The sequence below is a fragment of the Lasioglossum baleicum genome, chromosome 8 (genome assembly GCF_051020765.1).
Source record: "Lasioglossum baleicum chromosome 8, iyLasBale1, whole genome shotgun sequence".
Taxonomy (NCBI): domain Eukaryota; kingdom Metazoa; phylum Arthropoda; class Insecta; order Hymenoptera; family Halictidae; genus Lasioglossum; species Lasioglossum baleicum.
The window spans coordinates 14,067,631-14,079,415 of NC_134936.1; the positions used below are offsets into that span (position 1 = coordinate 14,067,631).

The window sequence follows — 11,785 nt, forward strand, 5'->3', positions numbered from 1 at the left end:
CCTCGGTACATACTTTGTGCCGCGGGCCACGGCGTACCTGCGCGTTGAAGTCTTTCGGGAGCCGCGAACTCGCAATTAGGAGAACACGCCGAGCGTTTCGAATTTCGCGAAACGATCGATCTTCTGTTTCGTCGAGTCCGCTATTGAAAGAATCGCGCGACACCTGCAGTCTTCGGGAATCATCGGAACGTCGAACGAAGGTCGTCTCGCTTCTAATGGATCGCGGATAATTAGACGGTGGATCGATGGGGAAACTCTGATCGATGGTGTGTAGCGATGGTGGCGGTAGAACGTAACGCGTTGTCTCCCTCTGGTTTCGTTTAAAAAATCCCGTAGAAAAATAACGTGTAAAAAATCTGGGTCCCTTTGAACTCGCCGGCGAGCTCCGGCGAGCCTCGTCTTCGCGAACTGGCAGTTTCTTTTTTTATTTCTCTCTCTCTCTCTCTCTCTCTCTCTCTCACCCTTCTTAACTTTCACTCTTTTTGATTTTCAGCTTGATCGAGAAATCGCGCGGCCGCTGACCCAACCGTCAAAACTAATTGACGGAAATTTCGTTACTAACCCGGATAGCTGATTCCGTTTGCGAAACCGTAGACGCGTCCTCTCGTTTTTCGTTCGCGCGCGCACATTCTCTCGAGTGTGGGAATGAAACGCACACGCGTACCTGCACGCGACCGTGCAGCGAGATAATTGGACATCATAACCGTACGTACAAGCTATACACATATGTGTCTATTAATTGATGCGCTGCTTTCCTACACGAATATTATTATATAATGCACCACCGTTCTACGTATGTAGGTAAAGTTCCCGTTCGTTCTCGTCTCTTGTTCGCATTCGCGAGCGGCGCGCTTTTAATCAGCGCCGACTCGTTTCGAATACTCCGATCGGCATTGTGCTCATCCATATACCCACCTGGACTCTGTCCTCGCTCGACAATTACGCTACTCTGGTTTGCACGGCGGCCGCGATTCATTAACGCTAGAACTACTCGGACTGATCGGCTGCGACCGATCCGAGACGCGTTAACGTGGGATTTCCTAAACACGACATACTTATACTTCATTACGCCAAGCTCGATCGAAAGTGATGGCGTTCGACTGCGTTTTATTTCCCGATACCCGAATTTCCGCGCGTCTCCGTCGGCAATTTCCAAACGAATCCGCCTGTTAAAAATTGCGAAACAGACGCGGGCGACGACGACTGTCCGCTCTGCAAGTGGTTCCCTGAGTAGGCGTGGCTTCGGTGCTCCCAGCGGAGCCTAGACGGTGCCCCACGGAGCAATCGGCGCCCACGCCGGCTCGTTAATCTTCTAAAAAAGTACAAACCGGTAGGTAGTCCTAGCTAACGCGCAGAGTTCTGATCGTTCGAGTAGGATCCGGATTCCTGGTGAACGCTTCGAGTCAAAAGTTTCATCTTTATTGCTGTTCTCGCCGGGACGAGAGCGCGGCATTAAAAATCGCTAGCCGTTGTCGTCGGATCGGCAACGTATTCCGAACCGCTCGACCATAATATATGTATATCATTCAGAGAACCAATAACAGCGATATGAGTCCGTAACCCTATAAAATAAAAAACTTTTTCGCGATCGAAACGGCTTTCTCAATTATAAAAGATGGCCTCGCGGTGCTCGCGAACGTATCCGACATCTCGTACAATCATCCAGGGGCTGCTCGAAATCGCGTTCATCCAATTCGCAAATACGCTTCGCCGTCACGACTAGCATCTACCCTTTCGCCACGAATCGAACCTGACAGGCTTACCACCGCGATAAATCCGCTATTAATATATATAATATATTTATAATATATATATATGTATTTTTATATGTATATTGTAATAGACGATAATGAAATTGAACTAATACATTGCACACGTTCTCCGAAGTTCTTTGGCATCTCTATGAAGTACATATTTCTCTCTAGATCTCTGAGGAGCGACGACACGTGGGACGGGAGAGGGTGCAACAAGCATTCGTCTTACCCGTCCAGCCGTCATTCCCATTCCCATTCACCAGCCATACCCTCTCTACGCAACCCCTAAACACCGTTCGTTTACGTGTATACGCCTAATCTATCTCTGTCGGTCAATCGTAGAGCCGTTCGTCGAATTCGTCGACCCGTTTTCAAGAAATCATTCGTCCACTCGGGAGTAATGGTGGATGGTAGACACACATACATGCATTACAAACATACGTAACTTAACATATCTAGGTAACAACGGATCGAACACCGCCATCGTTTATTCCTCGGGGGGGCGAGGACACAAGGCAATCTCAGCTTTATTCTCACCTGTCCGAGACAAGTTCTTCAAATTTCTCTGTCACACTCGACTCAACCGTTCAAAAAGCTATCCAGTCAACGAAACAACTCCTCAAAACACTCTATTTCCCAGGTACAAGAATTTCCGAAATTTACGCTAATCGCCCAGTCGACGCTAATCTACTCGTCGAGGTGTAAACTTTCTACTCACGTGTAAAAATCGAAACGTTTCGCGCGTCTCGGGTTCGTTATAAAAGCCGGCGTCGTCCTCCTGGCGGAGACTCGTCCACGTACAAGGGTAAAAGAAGGTTCGTTAGCCGCCACCGCGTCGGATCTTCGTACACTTTCACTCTCGAAGCCGGGCGGCGTTCTAGTTCATGCTACCGGGTGTACCGTGTGTCCTCGCCGCCCACGCCGCGTCTCGACGAAATCGTCGAGGTACGCGTCGGATTGCGCGTGTACGACGCGGCTTCGCAGGAAGCGGGAAGAAGAAAATATATATGGTAACGTACAGCCTTTGGGTTGGTCACATAGGAATCTCGTTTTCAGTAGGAGCAGTGGTTCTTACACGTGTAACGATAATAGGAAGTATTGGAGGAGCAGGATCGAAGACGGGTAGCCGGGTACAGGTGTCCTATTCGTCGACTGTTGAAGCGCTCTCGCGTTGTCCGGTTTCGTGCCGTCCGGTTGCCAAACCAATATCGATCACTATTCCTTTTGCTATTTTGACGTCACTCGATTATACATTTATATTTTAATTACGGGTAAAGAAGTCCTGATCGCCGCAGCTGTGAAGTACAAAACATTACCTACACGAGTGATCAACGTTCGTTTGCCGACAGGACGGCGAAGACCGGACATCATGAAGCCGCTGTTATGGGTACTTCGCGGTTCCTTTACGGGGGTTGCTGCGAGGCGGCGTTGAAGAAACTGGCTCTTTGATTCCTGTACTGCGAGGCGACCACCGCCTGCGGGTTGGGTATGTGCCTGATACCGAGGTTTGGCTTGATCTTCATCCCAAAGCCGGAGATTCTCTGATGGGGCTGCGGTATCCGAAGTGCGACCTTGCTCGCGATGTTCGCCGAGCTGAGCACCAGCGGATCCACGGAGTTCTTGTCGGATATGCATCCGCTCAACAGGGACACCGCTGCGTCGGACAACGTAACAAGGTTCGACTCCTGGCCTCGTCGCTGATCCAGATCCTTCGTCTTCCCGCGCAGCAGGCTTCCCGTTGCGATTCCGGGTCTCGGAGGCCTCGGGTTCAGCGATGGGGTACAGGATGAAGACGAAGACGAGGAAGATGATGGGGAGGAAGATGAAGAGGACGTCGAGAATTTGCCGGCCGACAGATTGGCCGACAGGTTAGCCGACAGGTTGGCCGACAGGTCGAGAACGTTATTGTGCACGGTAGTTCCGCCGCTGCTCAGGTCCAGCGGGGTCTCGTACTTGGAGTTGTTCGGCTCCAAAATGGCGCGGGACGCCGCGAAGCCGGACGGTTTTGCTACCCGCAGAGGTGCGAGCGGCGGCGGGCCTTTCTTCTTCGGAGTGGCGTTGACTGACACCGGCGCGGGCGGTGGTTGCTCCTCTTTTGTCTTGGACCTGATGCTCTTAAGCGTGTCGCGCATCTGCTTCTCGGCCAGCAAACTTCTAACCCGGTTCGCCTTGCTCTCGCGCAACTGCTTCTCGAGCTTCTCCCGATCTAGGCTGTCGGTCTTCTCGCCGTTGTTCTGGACACGCTGCTTCGTCTTCTCGCGGAACTTGTCGTTGGCTTCGTTCACCGCGACCAGACCAAGTCGCCGCAGAATCTCCTCGTCCTTCTTCGGCCGCTCAGCTTCGGCCGGCTCTGTTAGTTTCGTTGTCTCCGGTTCCGGTTCTTCCTTCGACTTCAAGGGAGGCCTACAGGCTGTCGCCGGATTTCTCTGCTCCGGCCTCTCTGCTCCCGTCTCCTCCACCGGTGTGCTGATATTTTGTGCGATTCTGACCACCTCGTCGGGTATGCTGTCTATGATCTCCTCGATCGTCTCCTCCGTTTCGCCGATGCCCTCCTTCGCGCCTTCCTCGCGCGCCAGGGAGCTCGTCGATCTCTGACCCATCGCGCTGGCTTTGATCTTCTCCCTCCTGACCGCCCTCATCTGCAATAACTTCTCCTTCGTCTGGCCGGCTGCCGACGTCGACGTTATCCTCGGCGGACACGGCGTCAGACGCACCTTCAGCTTCAGAAGGTCTTCTCTCGGTGTGGTCGTGATCTCAGCGATGACTCGTTTGTTCCGTCGCTTCCTGCGCTTCCGGTGCTCCAGCCTGGCCAGCTCCTTGCTCTTCGAGCTCTCCGGCACATGGTTCGGCTGCAACGGCACCAAATCCGGCGTCCTCATCACCGGCGTCACCTCGCAACGGGGTTTCTTTGCCTTCGGCTCCTTGTCGCGTTCCAGATTCGTCTCCAGGGACCGAGCCGGCTCGGTGCTACTTTCTAAAATCCTGCGGGCCTCGACTTCGCATTCTTGGACTGGCTTGGGACTCGGCGGCGGCGTCGGCGGCCTTTGAATGTTCTCCATGGTCGCCGCGACGTCCTTGCTCGTCTCGTCGTTGTACGGGCTCACTCTCGAAACCGACACCGAGCCGTCCTCCTTTCGCGTCACCCGGTAGAACAGCTTCATAGGCAAGTCCTGCAATGTGAAAATACCCGCCTACCCTGTGGTATCTCGCTGGATGCGTCGCACGCTCGTCCGAAACGTGAAACGCGAAATTCGGTTACCATCTATACTGTCTCGTAAGTAGAACGTTTTTCCTTCGAACTCGAACGTTAGAGTTATTGTTAACCCTTTGCACTCGAGGCTGTTTTAACTTCGGAACCCAGTCATCTCTTGTGACCCAGAACATTTCCATTCTGTACGATTTCATTCATTTCGCGCACACGAAATCGAGCGTACTCGCTCATACTACAGTCATTATGCAAAGGGTTAAGGTAGGAATAGAAGTAATAGATCTTCCACATTTTATTCGAGATTGTACTCTGTGTCGTAGGCTGGTCAAAGACGAGAGTACTCACCCTCTTCCAGCCGAAGATGCATGCCAGGTCCAGCAGGGTCCACGAATGGTCCAAGGTCATCATGTTCGAGGTGTCGCACGGTTCCTCGTTGCCCCGCTCGCACAGCATCTCTATCTTGTTGACCCCGGACGAATTGGCCTCCTCCCAGCCCCTCTTCAGCATCAACAGTCTGACCAGGTGTCGCACCGTCACTCCAGCCGGACACTTGAGGTATCTTGTGCTTCTGACACCCGTCGGTTCTTCGCGCTTCGTATGGTCGGCGGCCTGCGGTCTGTGTCGTGACCCGGCACGGTTTTCCGGTGACTGATCGCCGCGCGCCTCTTCTTCCGGTTCATCGAGCTCGCACAGGCTTAGGCTGACGAAGTCGTCCAAGGTTAACTCGAGTGCGCCCAGAGGTGGGGCCAAAGGTGGACACTGCGGGTTCACCAGCCGGAAGTGGCGCCTTCGCTCGAGCTCCGACCGGAAGAGGCCCGGTACCAACAGATACACCAGCCTCTGCAGCTTCGCGTCCGGCAACAGGGGCGGAGACGTCGCGACGTCGCACACCGGACACGCTCGGGCTCCGCTGCTCAGCCGCCTGACTATGCAACCTCTGCAAACTGAGCACCGTTCGCCTTGTACTTTACACGCTCGCCGCCACTTTTTCCGACACTCTGCGACGCAACTTTCTCGAACTCGTCTTTAACCCTTTTTGCGCGTATCGTTGGCAACTCGGTAGTTGGAGTAGCCTGCCTTTGGTCCCAAGTATGGACAAAGGCAAAGACAGCGGAGGAATGCCTCGGGATTCTTGCACCGCCTCTGTGCCAACGATTGCACCAAAGGGGTTAAAAGCTTTCAATATTTTTCCGAATATTGGTGGATACGTTCGAAGTGCATCGTTCGTCCTCATCGTACTATTTCTGTGCTATCGGAGAACAAGTAGGTAATCGAAGAAAGTCGAGCTCTACAGGGCACTCGATCGAAGGTTCGAACGTTTGCCAGAATCAGCAAATCAATAGGTGTTTCCCTTTCTGACTGAATGGCCCCTGCCACCACTGAATATATAAAGACTCGAGAAGTACTCTGTCGTTTGATAAACCATAAAAATATGCCACTGCGTAGAGTATCAAACTGGACATAATTCATCTACAGTTCAACTTCGGCCACCTACTTATTCACGCTCAATAAAGACTTGATGGGCGAGAACCATCGGCGTAGAAAATCAAGAATCATTAAAAGATGCATACGGAGTTCGCTCGTCTTCTCCGATCAACCTCTCCGAGGATAAATATGCTAAGACGCGACCGATCGGAAAGTGAAATTATTTCGAAAAATTTCGGTCGATGCTTTCGAAGTCTGCAGAATCGGGTCTCGGACGAATTAGAAAGCACGGAGAGCGGCGGTTAGTCACCCTCCGTGAATTCAGATGCCCCGCCAGAAGGGCGAACAAACGTACAGAGTGTTTCACGCACACGAAGTAGATGCGGCCGTTCAAGGCACGGCACGGCGCGCGGAGCTGAGCGGCGACGCGTACGGATAGTTCGAGTGCTGCGATCGACGACTTTATTGCGCGATTATACAGGGCGTCCCGATAATCGCGAGCAAGAATCTCTTCGCGCAGGAAAAAAAAACAATAAATAGAATATTAAAATCGATGTCAATATTCTTCGAACTCGTCAATCTCGATTTCTTCTTCTTTGATTGAGAGACATGAGCAAATCGATTCGATTTCGCGCTTATTAGCTGAAAACCGGTCGATTTCCGGTGGCAAGCGTTACTGGGAGGTTCTGTACGTTATTGCACCGTCGATCGCGCTTTTTCCTCGCGTATGGATGCCAACGAGCGAACGACGCACACTCTTTATAATTCGTAATCGATCGGTAGCCAGTGTTTCGGTTTGATAGAAGAGCATACTAACAGGAATGCAGGCATTCGACGAGCGTGGTTGCGTCCACGAGGTATCCCCTGCAGAGAGGACACACGATATGTTCGTTCAACTCTTTAACCAGCGGCTTCTCCCTCTCCGTCGCCTCCATGTCGGTATTCGGTTCTGAAACAGCTGTGACGATCGGATCGTTAATCCGCGGCTGTCGGATCGGGGCGATTAACTTTTTCGCTACGGCGGGTCTGATCGCGTGGCGATATAACTCTGCATAAACGACTGTGTAAATTGAAAAACTTTGCCAGAAACAGCGTAATATGCATTACTTTCTACAGACGATCCAGCACAGCGGCGTACCATTGGGAAAGAGGACCCAGCGGGAAGCCACTGTAGTGGCGCAGCGCACAAAAAGATGACACAAACTACGACCGATGACATAAACTTTCGCTACTGTAGCGGCTAACAGTAGCCGAAAGGTTAAAAGTCGGTTGAATCGCGGACCGATGATGCGGTCGGTCTGTTCGAGGACCTACCGGGTATTTGGACGGTCTTTCGCTTATCTAAAATTAAATCGCGTTACGCGGGTCATTAGTACCGACACCGGTGACGTCGATACGCGTTCCGATAGGCAGAGAGCGTTCGGCGGCCGGAAGATCCCGAAACGCAGGTAGCTAACCGCGCCGTCTCCCACGGGGAATCCGCACAGGTAATCGGGTTAGAGTGCACGCCAGCCGGCGATCTCACGTTTAACCGGGACTCGCCACCGGCCGTCGATATATTTAGAATAATGAAATATCTCGTGGAAATCCTGCTGAGGGGACGCGTTACGCCGCCACTTTAAGGTCTATCTCTTAAAGGGGATGCTTTCTCTCGATCCCTTCCTCGCCTCTCGACAAGCCGGCAATACTTTCGACTAGACCAGCCGGCGTACCGCACCCCGATAGTCGCCGGGATCGCTCGAAAAACTATGGCGAATCGTATCGCGCGAGCGAATCGCGAATCGCGCGAATCGCCGCGCCACGCTCGCTACTCCGAGCATTACTTGACCCACGTATCAATGTCTAAAATTTTCCACGCCGTTCAATAACATCGTAATCCCTGGGCTTCGCCGTGTCAATTGAAAAATCTCCGCGAAACAGTCTTTTGCAATCTTGAAATTTATCGACGAATTATTAATGAAATTGTTACAGAATGTTCTGAGAAGATCGAGCAACGAATGCAGTTACGATTTAGTTCTGCCAGCTTGCGCTTTCTTTCGCAGGCAAAGTATACTCGCCGATTAGCAGGTTAATATTTGTCTTCGTCGCCGTTTGTCCTACAAACTCCCCTCTCTTCGATGCGTATCGCAATTGATTACTACTTTTTATTCTAGTTTCACGGAGCGTTACGCAAGCTGCAGGCCAACCGATGTCCAATTATCTTCGCGGATCATCGATCGCGAATGAGATTCGTTTCGATCGTGGTTATCACGGATTAAAGAAACGCCTCGGCGCGAGAGGCGGGATTATCGGAGCCGAACACGAGACGAACAACGAGGTCCTCGCGTGAAAGGTACTTGACAGTGAAACCGGCCGGTCACGCGACACCACGTCGACCTGGAAAAACTAGGTTTTTAGAACTGTCGCGGCGCGGATCTGCGTCTCACCGCGATTTATCGCGCCTCGGATGCCGCAATTCGGTCCGATGGGCCACGTTCTCGACGAGGATCGTGCTCGAGGACCGACGCGAGGATTGTTGCGCGGGATCGACCCGCTGTTTTCATCGTGGAAAATTTCGACGAGAAGTCCGTGAACGTGTCTCGGATGGTTTGGGAAACGGCTCGCGTGCGACGAGAGCTCACGAGCGCGACGGGGCAAGTGTCACTGCGCATGGCAGGCGAAACTGGCCGGAAAGGAAGGCTCGACCACCTGCGTACGGGAATAACACAGCCGACTACTCGTGTTCAGGCAATTTCGGTTTGGTGAATGATTCGCCAAGGCCGGGAACACGGCGGAGACACGAAAGTGGGGTCACCAGGAATGAGTAAGAGCGACGAGGAGGAAGAGACGCCGGCGGAAACGGGGGGGAGACGGAGACAGATAGAGACAGAACAAGAGATAGAGAGGGACAAACGGAGAAAGAGGAGGAGTGAGAGAAAGAGAGGAGTGACAGAGACGAAAGAGGAGGGAGCAGTAGCAGGGTCTCTGGACTCGAACTTGAGAAAGGTCTGGCGCCAAGCCGGCAGAGGACGAATTCGTTCGCGGTGATCCTCGCGGAGCGGTTCCCCCGAGGGAGTCCCCGATCGAAATTTTTCATCGGCTCGGACGAACAAGCTCTATTCCCCGATTCCGGTCACGTTCTCTGCGCTCGAGGATCGCGAGGCAGCCGGAGAAACGGCCGAGGAAATGATATTCGATCGCGACGCAGCGCGCAACATGGGAAAAAAGGGTATCGCCGATCGGACATCGCTGCCACGGAAATGTAGCTCGTGTTTCTAGGACTATCTCCGGTATACAAAGGGTGTATCTTCGACCAGGAATCGTTGGAATTCATTTCTCACGAGTGGACTCGACTTTAAGGCGTATTTTACCGAATACCGTTGTTTACCAACACGGGCGGACGCATTCAAGGATTCTCGGAGCAACGTGAATCTTACGGATCCAATACAAACAACCGCCACCTGAAATCGTCCGGTTCGTCGAACCCGCGTTTCTCGGAGTCGGAGCGAGGATAGGTACCCGACCAACGGGATACGCGTGCAAAAACGTTGTTACGACCGCAATAACAGTCGAGTTAGCCGCCATGAGCGGCGGATAGACCGGGTAAAATTTGCGAAAGTCAAGATGGACCCACGGCACCGCGGTCCGAGGGTTAATCCGTCGTCCGCGGTGTCACTCGGCGAACGTATTTACTAACGGCGGCTATTCCAGGCGAGGAGGATCGAGGTGGTATCTCGCGGTTCCGATACCGGGGGAACAATATATCTCGCGGTTCGAATTTCGATGGGAGTTAAAATGATAATAGAGTTAGGACGATCGGGCGAGAATTCGCGGCGATCTAACTGACGTTTCGGGGGCGGTATAGAGAGGCTTACCCAGCGGTGTATAGGTTGCTTACCAGCTAAGCGAGAGATACGGTCGTGTCGTGGCCAGCGAGCTGCCGTCCCGGCTGGCAGCGGAACGTAGCAGCGGACGTGGCAACGACGGTGTTCTTGGTTGCCGTATCGGTTCTCGCGGTGCAGCGGCCGAGGAGAGGTGGCAACAGCGCTCCGTCCGTCGGCGTGCGGCGCCCCGAGGCTCTCTCCCGCGATAGCGCGCCTCGTTGTCGTCGCTCACGCCGTCGCACTCCTCGCCACGGCCGTTGTCACGAACCCGTGACCGCGAGCGCGAGTAATCCTGATAACTCGCACGCCGCCGCGAGCCACGTACCATCACGTCCCTACCGACTGCGAGCACAGCGCCGCGCACATGTCCCTGCCACGATTTCGACCCGATTCTCTCCTTCTTCCACTTCCTTCCTTCCTTTCGCGCCGCTTCTGTCCGTCTATACGTCTCTGCCTATCCTTCTCGTTCCCTCCCTCTTTCACGGAGCGGTTTACGTTTCACCTCTCTCTATCTCTCTCTCTCTCTCCCCCTGATACTCTTTTCTACTCTTCTAGCACGCTCTCGCGATCGGTCTTCCTACGATCCACTACTGCGTGCTCCGCTACGTGTCGTCACTCCCGTACACGCGCGCCACGTTCCTCTTCGTCGTGCTCGTCGTCGACGACACGACGTGGTTGTCGATCGACCGGTGGGTCGACAGGCGCGCGCGCGCGCTCGCCCTCGTTCTTGTTGTCTCTCTTTCTCTTTCCTCCTCTCCTCTCCGTGGTCTCTCTTCCCCCACCGACCGCCTCCCTCCCCCACCCTGTATCGTGCGTTGTTCCACGGTCTCTGTCGCTCTCTTCCGTTGCCTCCCTCCTCCTCGAGGACTCTCCACGGGTCTCGTCTCGCGACTCGACGTCAACGTAACACACCGCTCTCCCTTTCTCTCTCTCTCTGTTTCTCTCTTTGTATATGTTTGTCGCGACTCTCTCGATTCGCTGCACTCGGGACGACTCTCGAACGAACCGCGACGATACTCGATGATATAGCAATTCGGCTGCGGCTGCGTCGACAACGAAAACGAAAACGAAAACGACGACAGCGGAGGCAGCGGAGGCGGCGGAGGCGATCGGCGAGCAGAGCAAGTGAGTGCAGCGGTGGCGCCGAACTGCGGCCGCTGCCGTTGCCAGATTTCGATACGGTGCGATTAGAACGACGCTGCACGGAAACGACGGGAAGGCACGGCTCTGGCCGCGTATCGACCCCGCCTAAACCCCGCCTCGCTGCGACGGAGCCGCACGAGCGACGCCGAGCGTCGGCGAGCGTCGACGAACCGGCGAGGTCCCCTTTTCCCTGATCCTCATCCTTTTCCGCGATTCCTGTCATTCCTCCTTTCATCCGACTCGCCCTCCGAGCCCCCCATCGTCTCCCTCGATCCCTCGTGCCCCCCAAAACCTTCGATTCATTCGTCGATCCACCGACGAGGAAATCGATCTTGCCTCCTATCCATCATGGTTATTTGCGTCCGTGTTTTTCACCTTTTTCTCATCCTCTT

The 11,785-nt window shown here is 53.8% G+C and overlaps 1 protein-coding gene across 1 annotated transcript; it reads right to left on the minus strand.

The window, feature by feature from the left end:
• Nucleotides 1-439: 439 nt before the first annotated feature.
• Nucleotides 440-10,566, minus strand: LOC143211267 (uncharacterized). The gene is made up of 4 exons (XM_076428765.1): nucleotides 10,265-10,566; nucleotides 7,205-7,345; nucleotides 5,308-5,906; nucleotides 440-4,924 (listed from the first exon to the last, which is right to left on the minus strand). Exons 2-4 carry the CDS (start codon nucleotides 7,320-7,322, stop codon nucleotides 3,158-3,160), a joined length of 2,484 nt encoding a protein of 827 aa, XP_076284880.1. The 5' UTR covers nucleotides 7,323-7,345; nucleotides 10,265-10,566; the 3' UTR covers nucleotides 440-3,157.
• Between the last annotated feature and the right edge of the window lie 1,219 nt (nucleotides 10,567-11,785).